Source organism: Typopeltis vanoorti, chromosome 5 (genome assembly GCF_054136105.1).
Source record: "Typopeltis vanoorti isolate ZY-2024b chromosome 5, IOZ_Tvanoo_1.0, whole genome shotgun sequence".
In the NCBI taxonomy this organism is placed as follows: Eukaryota; Metazoa; Arthropoda; class Arachnida; order Uropygi; family Thelyphonidae; genus Typopeltis; species Typopeltis vanoorti.
Window position 1 is genome coordinate 66419410 of NC_143553.1, and position 18392 is coordinate 66437801.

An 18392-nucleotide genomic window follows, 5' to 3' on the forward strand; every position below is an offset into this window, starting at 1 on the left:
TCTTGGTTAGTCCCAAGGAGATGGAAAGAGGGGAAAATAGTTCCACTGCATAAAGAAGGTTCCAAGGCTGCTGTTGAAAATTACTAGCCGATCAGCATATCAGGAATTGTTGTCAAGGTCTTGGAGGAAATAGTCATGAGAAAAATACAGGATTGGTAGATGAAAATGGGATACTGTATGGGGGACAACATGGTTTTGTGAAGGGTAGATCATGCCTCAGTAACTTGCTCACGTTTTATAACACAGTGACCGCTGAACTGGATAAGGGTAATGGGTTTAACAGTGATTCTACTGGACCTTGCTAAGGCCTTTGACAGGATACTTTCTCAATGTTCTTTCAGCTCTTCTTCTGCAAACATGGAATTCTAATCAGTAAACTGCAGCATATGGGAATAGATATAGGGTTGGTGAGATGGATAGGAGGGTAGTTGATGGAGAGATATCAGAGAGTGGCTCTGTTCTTGGACCACTATTTTTCAATTTGTTCATTAACGATATTGGAAAGGATCTGAGAGGAAGTGTTCACTTGTTTGCTGATGATGTGAAGTTGGGTAGAACAATAGTGAGCACACAGGATGTCAAAATTTTGCAAGATAATTTGGATAGTTTGAAGGACTGGGCTAAGGAAAATGGATGTCAATTTAATGTGGCAAAGTGTAAGGTTATGCATTTTGGGGTGAAAAGATGAGCAGCAGTATATCACATTGGTGGAACCGTACTCCGGGAGATTGATGAGGCTAGGGATTTGGGAGTGTTGGTGGATAGGGAGTTGAAGTTTAAGGGCACATTGCAAAAGTGGCTAAATCAGCTCATCAAATCACTTGGTTGCTGAAAAATACTTTCACAAGCAGAGATATACAGGTTATTGTTCCTCTGTATAGGGCCTTGATAAGACCCCATCTAGATTACTGTGCCCAGATATGGGCGCCAGGGTTTCTTTTCGACAGGGAGGAGGTGGAGAGGATCCAGAGACGAGTGACCAAGATAATAGCAGGACTATGGAATGAACCTTATGAGAACAGGTTGAAGATTTGTGGGCTACAGAAATTGGTTGACAGGCAAAAAAGGGGTGATATGATTGAGACATTCAAATTACTGAAGGGTTTCTATAAGATTAATTCAGAAGATATTTTTAAGAATAGGACTGGTAGTGGGAGGACTAGGGGCCATCCATGAAAGCTTGGTAAGAGTGTGGTTAGCAAGGGTGTTAGAGCTAGGTTTTTTACTTGGAGAGTGGTAAATGAGTGGAATAAGCTGGCAGAATCTGTTGTGGGTGCCATGACTGTAAATGAGTTCAAGGTGACGTATGATAGATACTGTGTGAATGTTGAATAGTTGTTCTTGACACGATGTTGGGCCTCCCTCGATAAGTCTAAGGACTCCTTGGAGCTGCTCGTAATAGTAATAATAATAATAGTCTTCATTTTCTAAATAAGTGCATGGATAGTTGGTTTTAGTGTTCTTTTCTTTGAGCTTCAGATCTGCCAGATTCTCCCAGAAAGCAAGTTTACACTGACAGTGGATCTTGTAATCCTACTACTGATAATGGGTGCATTCCATCTCTAGGAAACCAAATGAGGTTACACTAGTTTAAATACTGGTTTAGAGGTGGTTTGTATTTGATATATGTTAAGCATTTTGTTTATTTCTTCAGGAGTCTCCATAATATAAGGAACTACTACTGTTTGATGTTTGAAGTAGTGTATGTGTTCTGCATGTTATTAGAATATAAGATTATTCAAGTTTTTCCAGAAGAGATGAACAGGATGATTCATACTTTGGATATGAGAAGTAAACGAACAAGATAGCAGTGGGTGCGAGAACAAATAATTTGGTTGGACAGAAAGAGAATGTGATGCTGAAGAATGTGAAAGATGCAACTTGGTAGAAAAGTTGTCAGTGTGTTGGTGATGTATTATGACAACAAGTTAAGACAAGAAGAATCAGAAGAATTGAATGGCATATTGGCAGAACTGTGTGAGGAGAAAGAGGTACTTACTAATATGTAGGATACATTTGGAAAATATGGAATTGTACAAAAGTGATTGATTTCATTTAAATATATTTGGTGTGAGTCAACTGGAGGGACTGTTACTAGAAGCAAGTGTAATGGATGATGTGAACACGAGATCAGATAAAGTAAGAAGTGGTGTGAAAGATCAGGAGAATGGAATGTGCTGAGTGCTTATGAATGAAGAATAGTAATAATAGCAGTAGTAGTAGTAGCAGTAGACGTGAGGAGCTTAAGGATCTTCCTCAGCCATAGCCAAGTTAGCCGGTCTTGGGCGTGGGCAGCAGGGTTTTTTCCGCCAGTTTATCTGGGGTTTTTCATCCCGCAAGCAGGCAAACTGGCCCCGTGAACACACAGGTTACAGTCATAAATACTTACGGCAAGGAAGGCAACGGGAAACCACCTTGCTCATAATCATCTCTCCCTAGAATGGTAGCATATAGCTACCCTCCTGCGGCCGTATGGCAGATGGGAACCAGAAGAAGAAGTAGTAGTAGTTGCAAGAGAACAGGAATGCAAAATGGTGTAGAGTTCCACCTGGAGTACAGTTCCACCATTTGGTGGAATTGTATGAGTTTGAATTGTGTTGAATCTCACCATTTGGTGAGATTGATGAGGCTAGGGACTTGGGAGTGTTGGTGGATAGGGAGATGAAGTTTAGGGGGCACATTGCAAAAGTGGCTAAATCAGCTCATCAACTCACTTGGTTGTTGAAAAATACTTTGACAAGCAGAGACAAGCAAGTTATTGTACCTCTGAACCTTGATAAGACCTCATCTCGACTACTGTGCCCAGATTTGGTCACCTAGGTTTCTTCTTGATGGGGAGGAGGTAGAGAGGATCCAGAGGCGAGTGACCAAGAGATGATAGCAGGTCTATTGAATGAACCTTATGAGAACAGGTTGAAGATTTGTGGGTTGCAGAATTAGTTGATAGGCAAAAAAGGGGAGATATGATTGAGACATTCAAATTGCTAAAGGGTTCTATAGGATTAATTCAGAGGATATTTTTGAAATCAGGACTGGTGATGGGAGAACTAGGGGACATCTATGGAAGCTGGGCAAGCATGTGGTTAGCAAGGATGTTAGAGCTGGGTTCTTTACTTTTAGAGTGGTAAATTAGTGGAATAAGCTTCCAGAGTCTGTTGTGGGTGCTATGACAGCGAGTGAGTTCAAGGTAAGGTATGACAGATACTGTGAGAATGTCAAATAGTTGTGTGGACATGATGTTTAGGGCCTCCCTCGGAGGGAGGGAGGCCCTAAACATCCTCCCTCCCTTAGACTCCCTGGAGTTGCCCATAATAATAATAATAATAATAATAATAATAAATGGACAGGAAAGTTGGGGGGGGTAGGGATAGACAAGTAGGCATGGCATAAGGTGAGTATATGCTAGAAGCAATAGTAAATGTGTGTATGAGGATGGCCATCATAGTAATCAAATGGAATGTAAGAGATTTATTGGGCAACAGCTGTGATGAAGGTGAGTAGGCATGGGTGTAGACCTAAAAATAAAATGCTATTTATTTACGAATGCCAGGAGCATCAAAAATAGGCAAGACAGAACTGTTTCACTGACTGAAGTTATTTGCTGTAAAATTGTTTGGAGTAAGTGAAACATGGTTGGATGAGTATGCTATCCTGATGGGAGGGGGGGGGTGAAGAGGAAAGAAGGAATGCAATGTTTTTCGTGAGGATAGGAAGGACAGCACAAGAAGGGAGGAAGAGTACTGTTGATGATGGTATAATAATTATGCTTGCACAAGGTAGAGATGCAAGGTGGAAAACTAGCAGTGATTTTGGGGTAAGATGAAGATTAATGGATGTTACTGTAGGCCAGGGAATGTTGAGGATGGTGAAGAAATGCATAGAAAATCTGTGTTAGGGAAACAAGAGAAAGATGATCTTTATGGATGATTTTAATCAACGTTAGACAATGAGATGGTAGCATCTGGAAATAAGAAAAATGAATTTCTTAAGGAACAACTATCATATTTATTTGTTTCTAAGATTTTTTTTTCACATTCTGAAATTGAGATGCATGTTACAATTGATGGCATCTTACAGGGAAGGAGGAGTGGTCACCAGGGGAGTCTTACTCGTCTATAATCAGCTCACATAAATATTTGTTCATCCTGTTGCCACTTCAGTTGAGTGTCACATGTTGAGTTTAAAAGTCGATCTCCAAATGCTTTTTAAAATGTCTAAAAAACTTATCCTATAACACATGACACTTTATTTATTCGTATGGAGTTTCCTCCCTTTTTCTCCTCCGTCCCTATTGGGGCAAGTTGAGCCCCCTCATGGGGAACACATGGCACTGAAATATTATTATACACTATCTGATCAAAAGTATCCAGACAACCCCCTCTGTAATTCATAAACTGATTTCTAGATGTCCCTACGACCTCACTTTCTAGTATAAAAGGAGGCATGGAGCTGTGTGTTGTTCAGTGATAAGAAGTACAAGCAGAATGGGTAGGTCAAGGGAGCTCAGTGACTTCAAACGTGGGCTAGTTATTGGTTGCCACATCAGTAAGAAATCTGTCAAAGACATTTCAATCCTCCTCAAGTTGCCCAAGTCAACAGTTGATGATATGATTGTGAAGTGGAAACATGAAGGCACAACCACAACAAAACAACGGTCGGGTAGGCCAAATTTAATGACAGACAAGGGCCATCGAGCATTGAAGAAAGTGGTTCATGGAAATCGCCAGAAATCAAATGAAACAATCACCCAGGAGTTCTGCTTACTGATGTGGCAACCAATAACTAGTCCACGTTCAAAGTCATTGAGCTCCCTTGACCTACCCATTCTGCAGTGGCAATAGGATGAACTGTCCAGCCAGCACCATGACCGTGCGTCATGTTAAAAGGAATGGAGTTCCATGGTCAAGCAGCTGACCATAAACCAAGCATTTCTCCTGTGAACGCTAAGCGCCACCTGCAGTGGTGTAAAGAGTGATGTCACTGGATAGTGGACAACTGGAAATGTGTGATTTGGAGTGACGAATCGTGCTTTACCATGTGGCAGTCACTGGGAGTGTCTGGGTGGTGAATGCCTGGAGAACGATTCCTCCAAGCGTGTGTGTAGTGTCAACAGCAGTGGTGGCCTGTACATAAGCACTGCGACACTGCAGCACCCCCCAAGGAAAAAATGAAAAATTTTAATTTTGTTTGTGTTTATAAATAACAACAATGCTTACAACATTATGTAAATGCAATACAACATGTTAAAGGTTACAGCTTATGTTTCGACAGTGATTGAATAGTTAATAATTGGAATTGTTCGATTAACGCTTTAGATTACGAAACAAATATACTGCAATCTAACGCAGTGTCGATATTATCACATTACAGCCAGTCTCACCAATTGCAGCCAGACTCGCCAATATTCATTTGCACTTGTGACTGCACGTTACAAGTCATTCCGACACCGCTCGGTTGAGCAGTGTATCATATGCTTTCGCACATGATTTCTGCGAGATACAAAACTTTTATTATTGGTGCGTGTTTGTAGTGAGGGGTGAACTTTTTTTTGCAAATCTTATTTTATTCTGTTAAAATAACATATAATTATTATTTATTATAGATACAAGGCTGAATTATGACGAGTGTCACTGTTAAAAATATGAAAAGAATTATATTTTTTCAATTATCGTTACACTAAACAAATATACTGCAATCTAACAAAGTGTAAGATTTATCGCGGTTTGGCCAAACGCAGCAGGACTCGTTTGCCGATATTCGTTTGTGCTTGTGATTGCATGTTACAAGTCATTCCAACACTGCTCGGTTGAGCTGTGTATCGTATGCTTGTGCACGTTATTTCTGTGAGATATAAAACTTTTATTATTGGTGTTTGTTAGTGGTGAGGGTGAAATATTTTTAATAAAGCAATTTTTTAATATGTAAATTTATTTATTAATAAATTGATTACTGATTAGAAAAAAAATAATTAAAAAAAAAAATTTTTTTTTATATATGAAGCACCCCCAGTTAAAATTTTCACCGGCCACCACTGGCCAACAGTGAAATTTGGAGGAGGTGGCATTACAGTGTGTGGAGGTATTTTTCATGGAATGGACTTGGCTCTCTCGTAACACTACACGGAAATCTAAATGTGGAAGGGTACAAGGACATTTTGACCCGTTGCATACCGTCTATGGTAGAAGATTAATTCTGTGATGACTATTGTCTGTATCAGCATGACAATGCTACCTGCCATAAAGCAAGGTCTGTTAGGGAATGGTTTGTGGACAATAATGTTCCAGACATGAACTGGCCAGCCCAGAGTCCTGACCTGAATCCCACAGAACACTTTTGGGATGAATTAGAATGCCAAATTCGCTCCAGACCCCAATGACCCACATCACGAACTGCTCTGACTACAACACTTCAGGAAGAATGTGCTGCCAGTTCTCTAGAGACATTCCGACACCTGGTAGAAAGTCATCCAGCAGAGTTAGAGATATCATAGAAGCAAAGGGTGGACCCACCCCGTATTAATGTCCACTACTGGAAAGTGTGTCAATGGGAAAATCTGATTGCAGTTTTGAGTAGGTGTCCGGATACTTTTAATCAGATAGTGTATTGCAGAAAAATGTGTCACTAAGATCAATTTATGGACCATAAATTGATATTAGTGAAGCAAATATTCATTACTGGAGAAATTACCTCAATTCCATATTCTCTTGCAAAGCAACAACCAAGGCTTTATGGTATCTAAGAAAGGAAGATATTGACAAGCAGATGAAGTTGTGTTACATTTTGTCACCAAGACATATGCAAAGGATTGCCTATCACATGCCAAGCAGTGCTGAAGGCTTAATAAATTGTCAAATCTCTTGGAATAGATGAAAAAAATTTCAAAGCAGTAAGAGATATGGCAGACTGAGTATGGTCAATTCATGCATCATGTATGGCTGTTGTTAAGGCACTCAATGTCTAATTTTCAAAACCTTCCTGCTGCCTTTGAACAAAAGCCACTTAAATCCAGCACCGTATGATTCAACATTAACAATGCACATTTTAGAAGTACATCACTGTCCCCCAGCATTTCATCTGCATTTCCTATTGTTGTGTCAGAAATAACTGGCCCACTAAAAGTCGGCCATTTGTTTCAAACACAACATGAGAAAATAGTATCTTAACATAAAGACATGCTTAAACTCTCAAGAGTAGGGGTAGAGAGGTATTAAATAACTTGTAATTGAAAGGTATATTAACTTAATTGATAATGTAATTGTAGTGTAATCCAAATACTGTTTAGAATCATACCCAATACAGGGAAAATTATGTTAACCAATCAGCAGAAGGTCTGATCACTACGCAATAGTCCGTGACAGCAGAAAACCCGAAAAGTCATCTGGCAACACCTGCAGTAACAGTTCCGTCGAGAAGGGCCGCCGAGGAAAGGACATGACCTCATTGTTATCTGACGAATCAAAGACGGCTGAGTGAGTGATGTAGACAGAGAGTGAGGGTGCTCGCTGTTGAGATATAAGGAGCGGCGCGCACTTCAAACGCTCTCTTGTTTTCTGCATTTTTCGGTGTTCCAGTTCGAAGGCCGTGAGGGCTGAGGAAGCTTGTCGGTGGTGTCCAGCAACTTTCCACGTTGCTGTGGGACCCAGTGTGTACAGGACATCCAACTGAACAGCAGGGAAACTGCAGACAGGGCCATTGGTGAGTTTGCGGCCAATGTGACGATAGCGAAGGAGCCACATTTCGAAAAGAATGAATAAAGATAGACAGCAGAGCAACAAGGAAATCTTGCCACGTCCGAGGAAGGACCAGATCTAAAACAAAGGAACCATCTCGTTAAGGAAAATAGCCAGTAAGGTGCATATCTTTTACCATATATATATATATATATATATATATATATATATATATATATATATATATATATCAAGTGCTGTAAAAAAACCAGAGAAAGCAAAGGGAGGAGAACTTTAAGCATAGCCCTGCTCAACCCAAATAGAAGACCCGTTTTTGGACTGAACTTCTTGATAGGACTTTCCTATTGTAATATGTGATTTTGTGTTCGAGTGATACTATAATGGGACAGTTAAGAGATGATTTATTATATGAGATATAATGAGTGAAGGCACTGCTTTGTACATTAAGCCTGTGACTTGTAAAGGATTTATAGCAAGGAGTTTATTTTAACAAAAATAGTAATTGATAAAATTGAGTGAATATATCATGTGTAATCTAGTTAACTTTGTATTGCCAAAACTTGCATAACCACTGGAGTATCATTTAACCTTAACGCAAACCACAGAAATAAGATTGATTAACTGATGCTCCTGGAATATAATTGTATGAGCCTGCATATTAAAAAGTATGTGAAAGGGATTGAGTGAGCTTATTGCAGTTGCGTGAGCATTCGTGCATGAACTTATTTCTTTTATATTATTATTATTACATGATTTCCTGTATATGATTTTTAGTTGTATTAAAATGCATTATTCTAAATCAAAGTTTGTACGTTCTGTTGTTTGAGACTGACTTACCACTTATAAAAGTTTGAACCTGTGTAAATGGAGGAGAGACATTTGATGTAAGAAAGTAAAAGGGGGGAGCTGCAACTGCACGCCATGTGTTCCCAATGCTAAATAACATTGTCATATTGTCAAGATAGTTAGTAGAGTAGACTTAAGTATCAGGAACTAGTTACTGGCTGGCGCAGTCGATCTAAAGTAAATAAATTTGTCAGAAGCTAACTTCTGGTACAAGTAACCTTAAGGCATAGAACTAAAAATAGAAGTAAAGAAAAGAAAGATAGTAAAACGAAACCAAGAGGAACCATAGATGTAACACTATTAAACTATGAGGTAAGTCAAATAGGAAATGCAGATGAAACCCTGGAGGTCACTGATGTGCCTCAAAAATGTGCACTGTTAATGTTAATTACGCATGCTAAAAGTCCTAAAGAGGTCACAAGCATGGGTTATGAAGAATAGCATTCGCTGTGATGTTAACTCCTGATGACTCAAAGTTGCCTTCTTATTTAATTTTAAACTGGAAAATGATGCCTAAAAATGTATCTCCAAAAAGTTATACATGCACAAAAAATGGATGGATAACAGATGAGCTAATGGCAGACTGGCTAAAGGTTATCTGGAATAGACATCCAGGATCTCTACATAACCCACCTAGTATGTTAGTTTTCAATGCATTTCATGGATATTTATCCAAGTGGTTAAAGAAGAAGCTCAGTGAAAAGCATTCTCACGTAGTTGTTATTCCTAGTGGAATGACTAAATATGATCCTCAATGATTCAGTGAACAAACCATTTAGGAATCATTTGAGGATGGAACATGAGTCCTAGCTGTTGTCTGTAAACATTTTTTGACACCTTTTGGTAAGATAAAGAGAGTACCTGCATCAAAACTTCAAAATGGATGTCAACTGCTTAGAAGAAAATACCAAAAACATTAGTCACTCACTAATTTAAGAAATGCTGCATTAGCAGTGCTGGATTGCACAGAGAATGATATTTTGTGAGAAAATGCAGACATCAATGACTTTTGAATATAAACAAGTTTTGGTCTCTAATAGTGACACTATATAGTATATAATATGTATATGTATGGAGTGTAATATGTATATGGTTAAATATTTTCTATTGTTTAGATATTATCAATAAATTTTATTCTACTGTAATTTTTTTTTCTTTGAGTAATAATGAAAATAATGCACTCTTACACTGAATGGCATCTTACAATCAATACATAATCTGGGGCAGCATATAACAGATGCATGCATGCGGACGCACGCACACACACACAAAATGACTGAGTCAGATCTGATATCAGAGGATGTGACTGTGAATGAAGTGTCACATAATTGGCAAGTGATCATGAAGTGATCACCTGGATGGTGTTCAGCCATATGAAACCCTCTGTGAGGAGAGGATATGTTATGGAACTACAAGGCCAGTGATTATGAAAAGCTTAGGACACAGATTGGAGCTATAGCACAGAATGAGGAGTTAAGTGGAAAAGAGATAAATGCTGCTTGGACACTGATTAAGAACTGTTTAACTGCAGCAACATGTGGATGTATTCCAAAAGGTGTAAAGGGCTGAATAAAATAGTTGTAAATTGGATGAATAAAAAGATTAAGAATACAGCATGGAAAAAGAAGACACTGTGAAGGTAGCACAAGTTAAATGCTGTAATAAGCAGTTGCATGAAGAGTACAAAGAACAGGCCAGGAAGGCAACTCAGTTAGTAAGGACAGCAAAAGTGTGAACATAAACATGCCAGTCATACCAAGAAAAATCCTGGAAAGTTCTTTCAATATGGCAAGTAGAAGAGAGAATGATTCAGGTAATAAGATGTGAATGGATAAAAATGGTAGAATGGTTGTAGTTCAGAAAATCAGTAAGCATATCATTAGGGTATTTTATCCTCATAACTGTGACATCATGAAACGCTGCTTGTGTGTAGAGGAAATGGTAAAGGATTGACTGATGGTGAGTGAGCAAAGATATATATGAAGTAATAAAGTAAACTTCATGGCATATTACTGCATATCTTAAGGAAATGTTTCAGGGAATTAATTAACTCCCTGAAACATTCCCCAGGTACACCATAGTGTAACTGTTTAGATCTTGTTACAAGGAAAGTCCTGCAGGAGTGGAAAGAGGGTAAAATTGTTCCACTTCACAAAGGTGGTGATAAGATTGAGGTTACAAATTATAGGCAAATCTGTGCATCTGGAGGTATGGTTAAGGTGTTGGAGAGGTTGGCAAGTGCTAGGATACAGAATTAGGTTAATAAAAACAGTGGTCTTTGTAATGGTCAGCATGGATTTGTTAAAAGGGAGGTCATGTTTTATTAATTTACTTTTGCACACCAAGGTGACAAATGCATTGAAAAAGGAGATGCATATACATTGGTATACTTAGATTTTGCAAAGGCCTTTGACAGATTGCCACACGATGGGTTAGTAGCCAAATAGGAACAGATGGGATTAGATACTAGATTAGTAAGTTATATAGGTGATCAGCTGTCAGATAGATAGCAGCAAGTCATGTATGAGGGCATGGTATCTTTATCTTGAAATAGAAACTCACCAGTGGTGTGCTGCAGGGGTATGAACGTTTTTATGTGGCTTCCATCTCATTCATTTGTATCATGGGTGGGCTAAGGATTGTATTTTTATATTTTTTTAATCAGTTATACACATATATATTATTTATTAATTCATTTTTTTTTTGTATTATTCTATTTTTACATAGTCCGGAAACCTTGCTCTAGAGACCAAACATAGAACTTTTTCAATCCACTTCAAACTTCCAATAAGCAGTGCAGTGGTCTTACACCACTGCACCTAACGATCACAATCACAAACATCCATTCCACAGCAGGATTTGAATTCACACCCTTGGTTTGAGAGCAGATATTCTAACCACTCAGCCAACCAGGTTGACAAATTGAATATTTATGATATATTACTGAAAACAAAACCAACTCAACATCACCAGAGTTAAAGATCGGTACTATCAACGTAAGAAGCCTGAATGGCAAAGAAATGGAGCTAGCTGAGGAATTAGATAAGTACCAGATTGACATAATAGGGGTGACTGAAACAAAAAAGACCAAAACTAGTGAGATCTTTCTGAGCAATAAATACAAAATGTTATATTCAGGTAATGACAATCAAGGAAAAGGAAGGAGTAGCCATAGTATTCAACACAAAATACGAGGCTAATCATCTTGAATGTCAGTCAGTCTAAAGTAGAGTAATGTGGACAAATATAAGAATGGGGAACTGGACAATGAGACTTATTTGTGCCTATGGTCCCACAGAAGGTTCTACTAAGGTAGAAGTGGAGGAATTTTTTGAGGGTTTAGAAAAAGCAACTGACACAATGAAAAAGGAAACGTTAGTCCTTGTTGGGGATCTAAATAGCAGAGTAGGAAATGATTGTGAGACATACAAAAATATTTTGGGAAAATTTGGAGAAAAGAGCAAAGCTAATAATAATGGCAAATATCTGTTGGATTTCTGCTCAGGACATGGACTGGTTATTACTAACACCATGTTCCAACATAAAAATGTGCACAAATTCACATGGAGAGAAGAGGCTAGAAATAAGAAAAGTCTCATTGACTATGTTATTGTTGATAGTGATGTTTTCTCCCTGGTGCAGGACACCAGAGTGTACAGAGGATTTGAAATTGGAATTGATCACTATTTAGCCTTGAGCAGGATAAAAATGAATTTCATATTGAAAAGAATAACATGTAAGAAAGTTTTAAAGCGAATAAAAGTTGAGCAGCTCTCAGATGTGAACTGTAGACTAAAATACACAAAAATTATTGAAGAAAAAATGAAAGAGTTTGGGAACAGGAATCAAACCTTGGATATTCAGTGACAAACTCTGAAGAAATCATTGATTGATTCTACCAGAGAGGCATGTGGTGAGGTTGTCTGCAAGGATAAAAAAAATCAGAACTCCCTGGTGGACACAGGAAGTTAAAGAGGCAGTGAAGGAAAAGAAGAAAGCATATCAAAAGTTCCTGTCAAATAAGTCAGCTTGTGCTCTTAGAGAATATAGAGACAAATGCAAGAATGCTAAACACTGTGTAAAACTAGCTAAACAAAAGTCATGGGAGGACTTTGGCAAGAATATAGAAAATAAATATCAAGAAGGTGACAAAATATTCTGGAGGTTGTTGAAGAAGCTTAGGAATGGAGGAAAGAGTGCTGTAAAAGGAGTTAGAGATGATAAAGGTGACATGAAAACTGGAGAAAAAGATATCCTTGAAGTATGGAGTAATTACTTTGAAAAACTGCTAAATGAAACAAGCAGTGATGACAGCACAGTGGTATAAAACACTGACCAGGCATGCAGTCAGGAATACATATCCATACTTGAAGTAGAAAAAGCCATCAAATGCTTGAAATGTGGAAAGGCAGCTGGAGTAGATGATATTCGACCAGAAATGCTGAAGTATGGTGGTATAAGAGTCTTACAGTGGCTGCACTGCATAGTTCAGAAAGCCTGGACATAGGGACGAATTCGCGATGATTGGAGTAGAGCTCTCATAGTACCCATATATAAAAAGGGAAATAAAACTGGATGTGAGAATTACAGAGGTATTTCCCTACTGAGTGTTCCTGGCAAGATCTATGCAAGTATACTTGAGAAACGGTTGAGAAGAATTGTGAAAGAAAAGCTTGGTGAAGAACAAGCAGGATTCAGTTCAAATAGAGGCTGTCAGGATCAGATCTTCAATTTACGACAAACAGTGGAGAAAGCATGGGAATATAACAAGGATCTGTATTTAAGTTTTGTCAATTTGGAAAAGGCATATGATAAGGTGCCAAGAGAGAAGCTATTCAATACGCTACAATTATATGGTGTCAATGGGGCATTATATCAAGCAATACTTAGTCTTTATTTGAGTTGTAAGTCAGCAGTTAGAATTGAAGAAAGTACAGGAAGATGGTTTAATGTTAAATCGGTTGTGAGACAAGGATGTACATTATCCCCTCTGTTATTCGTTATCTATATGGATCACATTATGAAGGAAAGTGGTATTAAACATGATATCAAAATTGGAGATGTTAATGTCAGCTCTTTCCTTTATGCGGCCTGCTACAAGTCTGCAAGATTCTCTGACTAAATTGAATAGTTGTTGTAATAGATATGGTATGAAGGTCTGCAATAAAAAGACAAAGACAATGATAATGGGCAGAATCACTGAAAATGTCAACTGTGTTGTGAATGGAGAACCTGTGGAACAAGTAAAACATTTCAGCTACTTAGGCACGATTTTTACTGAAGATGGTAAATTAAATATAGAAATAGACAACAGAATCAGCAAAGCTGGTATGGTGGGAAGTCAATTGAATAAATTCATATGGAATAAGAGAGAAATTAGTCAGAACACTAAATTAGCTGTATACAAGACAGTGTTCAAACCAGTTTTAACTTATGGATCTGAGAACTGGGTCAGAAGTAAAACACTTGACCAAAGACTAGAGACCGCAGATATGAGAGTCCTGAGAAAGATTAGAGGCATGAACAGGTGGCATCAATGGCAATATCATATTAAAAACGAGGATATTAGGAAAGAACTTGATATTGTCAGCATCCGGGAATGTGTTAGCAGAGCTAATCTCAGGTGGTATGGTCACCTAAACAGAATGGGCAAGGAAAGATTAGCAAAACAAGTGTTCTCTGCCAGGTTGGCAGCAAAAGACCCAGAGGAAGACCAAGATATAGGTGGATTGATGCGGTACAAAGTGCCTTAGATGATAGAAATATAAGATCTGATAATGTTGGAGTCTTGACAAGTAACAGACTGATTTGGAGGAAAATTGTAGATAGGAAGTTAGTAATGATATAATTTTTTCATGTAGTACTATCATATCCTGTACACCCCTTGTGGGTACATGGCAGGAATTTGATGATGATGATGATGATAATCCCGTATATATTAATGATAATTAAAAGTTTTCTGAAATCTGTATGTTAATAATATTGGAACAAGTTTTAACTTTAGATATGCAGCTTTCTGCAGATGATGTAATGTTAGGTAGAACACCAAGGAGTCAAACAGATGTTATTGCCCTACAGGAGAATCTGAATAGTCAGTATGAGTGAGCAAGTGAGTGGAGCTACTAGCTCAGTGTAGCAGAGTTTAAGGTTTTGAAATTTAGTAGGTAAGGATGGAATGCAAAGTATAAAACTGGGTAGGAAATTCTGTTTCCTGGATATCAAGGAGGTGAAGGAGATAAGAGAGATCTGTGAGTGGTGGTGGTGGATAGAAACATGAAGTTTAGGAGTCACAATGCTCAAGTTATGAAATCATCACATTGGATTATGGCAGTGATGAGAAGAATCTTGATATGTAGATGTTATCAGATCTCATATGAATTACTGTGTGCAGATTTGGTCACCTGGTTTTCATGGGAATAAGCACATATTTGGAAGGATATAGAGAACATTTAATAAAGTTGTTTTCAGTCTGTGTTATATGCAGTATGAGGAGACACTCATTTGCAGAGCCTTGTGAATAGGTGGAGAAAAATGTATATGATTGAAACTTATAAGCTGGTAAAGTGTTGTTACTAGATTAATGCTGAAAAGATTTTTCATAGAATGGAGGGGGACTGGTTAGAACAAGAGGCAATCCCTGGAAATTGTAAAACAAGGGAGAGGGGAACAGCAAGTTCTTTGCATTGAGAGTTGTTGGTAAGTGGAGAATGAACTGCCTGAGCGTGTGATGAGTGTGCAAACAATGAATGTGATTAAGGCACTGAACTCTGTGTAGTAGGGGGGGGGGAACCTCCTGCAATGAGTCTTGACTCAATGGAGATCTTTTGCTAATAATAATGAATTTAGTGATCAGTATTAGAGAACTGCTATAGTAATCTTTTTTTTTTAATATTAATTACTAATGAAACTAGTTAAGAAGTATTCTAATAAGTCTCGAAGTATGTTTTTTTTTTAATTTTTATTTTAGGTTCTAAACTGTTTAAGTATGATAAAAACAGATCTAGCATGTCTAGGCCACATGGCTAGTGTATATTGTTTTACCTGCTGTAGAGTGATAAGCCATTAAATCTTCTATGTATAACCAACACATAAGTCTAAATACTTTTGAACATCATCCATAAAATCCAAGTAGGATGAAAAGCAAATATTTTAGATAAGGAGAAACTCAAGCTTGCAAATTATCTGAAATGACTTGTCTTTCTCAAAACATGCCAGGATATCAACGTGCATTAAAATGCATGCACAAGCACACTCGATCACTCACTCCTTACCAAATTAGATTGCTAAATTTTATAACAAACTGAACATTGTTAATTTATTTATTATCATTTTACTGTAGTAAGCTGAGTGATTTTTTTTTTTTTTTTTTGTCAGCTTTCTTGAAAATTGACAAAAGAGCACCTGGTACTGAAACAGGTATCTATATCATACACACATACTTTTAAAATGCTGCATATCTTTATGCTTTTCTCTTTTATATTTCATCATTTAAAATAAATAATTAGCTTAATGCTTTATTCTGAACTGATAATTATTTTAAATTTTAATTTTTCAAAGAATTTAGCCATTGTTAGAAAAAGATTTAAAAAAACTCTGCTGCTGAGTTTCCTAATAACCTTTCTGTTGTTTTTTTGCTTATAGAATACTAGAGAAATTTGATATGATCTGCCCCCACCTCCCATATTGTTGTTTAATTCTTATATTAATGATACTGGGGATGGAGTAGTAGAGCAGAGGTCAGCAAACGTTTTTGTTAGAAGGGCTAAATAGTAAATATTTTATGCTTCACAGGCCAAGAAGTAAAAGTAAGTATATCACGTACTTTTATAGAAAACAAAATTTCCCAAAATTTTTATTAACAAAATATAGAATATAATGTACAAACTGATTTTTTGTAAATTAGTGCTAAGTATGGTATTTTTTATGACACACAACTTTATAACCACATATAATTGGGATTCAAAGTTAGTGTTCCCAATCACCAAATGCTTTCTCTGAAATTTTGCTAGAAAGATATCAGAAATATACTCAGTAGCCTTAATATCAATAAGTCTCCTGGCCTTGATGTAATTCTCCAGTTGCACGGAAAGCTTGTGCTCCAGAACATGCACCTATCTTGTCTCTTCAGTCTCTTATACTCATCTTCCAATAGCTTGGAAGTAAACTTTTATCCAGGCTGTCCCCAAAAAAGGAGATAAGTCAACCATCAAACAATTGGCTTATTGCTCTGATCTCAGTACTCTCAAAAATAACGGAAAAGTCATCAATAGCCAATTAGTTCACTACTTGGAGACTAAGTGATTAATTACTTAGTGATCACCAATGTGGATTTTGCCATTCATGCTCCACAGCGGATCTCCTAGCCAACCTCGCCCACCTCTCGATGCAGGCCTTGGAAAAGCTTGGAGAAACTCGTGTAGTTGCTCTTGATATTTAGAAGGCATCTGATTGAGTTTGGCATTATCGCCTTCTTACCAAGCTACCATCTTATATATTTCTCCTTCCTTTGAGAATGGATTGCCAGCTTCCTCTCTACTTATTCACTGTAGTTCATTGCAGATCATGGTGGATAGTTTCACGATATCTCCTCTCCTCATTTTCCAAGCCTGTCTAATCTCAGCAGGTACATCAACATGATAGGTACATTGCTAGTTAAATGGGCATTCCACAATGAGTCTGCTGACTCTATGAAGGTTACTGTAATAATAATAATAACCACTATATTGTACTGTATTCAACATTTCAAGTGTGAGTATTAATGTTGTAAATAATTTTCCTCTTAAGTGATTCTAATTTAAAAGGCTATATATATATATATATTGTTACTCTAATAATATAATGGAAAACATGTACATTTCTATATCAAAATAAATACTTCTTGCAATCTTGTAACCCAAAATCTTATTTCATTATAACTGAAATATAATCAGTCATTAAATAATTTGAAATTTTACTATATGCTGCATTCTGCTTAATCTTTTTAACCTACCTGGTATGTATGAAGACTGAGCAGATTTTCTAATTTTAATAACTTCTGTTCACAGTTTCTTAGCTTCATCTCATAGTGTCCTCTGATTCTGTGTAATTCTCTCCGCCAACCTTGTTCCTTCTCTTCATACACTTTAAATATCACTTGTTCATTCTGCTCCAGTGTCTCTCGCAAGTAGGAAATTTCTGAATCCTTTTCACGCAGCATGGCTTCCAGTTCAGCCACACCACTGTCACTGGGGGAAGGAGTACCCAAATGGTCAAGATGTAAAGCAGATCCACGTCCCACATGTGATGATATACATGAGACAGAGGTATCAGAATGTCGAAGACAACTATCCACAGAATAGGTGATAGAGAGGGGATCGTCATCTCCAAGAGGATAATGACTGCATGATCGTGACTCTGACTCACATGAATATGGACTTGGTTGAGACGATCGACGACCAATACCATAAGTAGGTGTAGAATACTGAGGACTTACAAATGCAGCTGTTATAAGTGGTCTACAAGCAACAGGCCGAATAACTGTTTTTGTCTAAAAAAATCAAGCAGATAACAGAAGAAAATAAATACGGTTGTTATTAGAATTTTTTACTTTATTCTTATTTCATGCATTTAAACACATGAAGGTAATCAATAACTTCTGTCGTTTAATAATTATAGTTAATTATTAAAACTATATCCTCCAACACATCATGAATTATTAAAAGCTGTGGATAATAAAAGTTTACTTAAACACTGTATATAATTCTCAAAATTAAATTCATATACAAAAATTGTTATTCTAGAAGTTACTATACCACAGGAATAATACTTCTAGTATTCCTCTGGTATAATATTATTATTATTTATTTATTATTATAT

General features: G+C 37.3%; 1 protein-coding gene across 2 annotated transcripts in view; it reads right to left on the reverse strand.

Moving 5' to 3' along the window:
- The window catches only part of LOC150106488 (leucine zipper putative tumor suppressor 2 homolog), a 155367-nt gene that overhangs the window by 30430 nt on the left and 106545 nt on the right, over positions 1 to 18392 (reverse strand). For both annotated transcript variants that reach the window (XM_090392478.1, XM_090392477.1), the window contains exon 4: positions 17527 to 18063. In XM_090392478.1, the coding sequence (XP_090248604.1) occupies positions 17527 to 18063 (537 nt within the window). The remainder of the gene's footprint in view (positions 1 to 17526; positions 18064 to 18392) is intronic.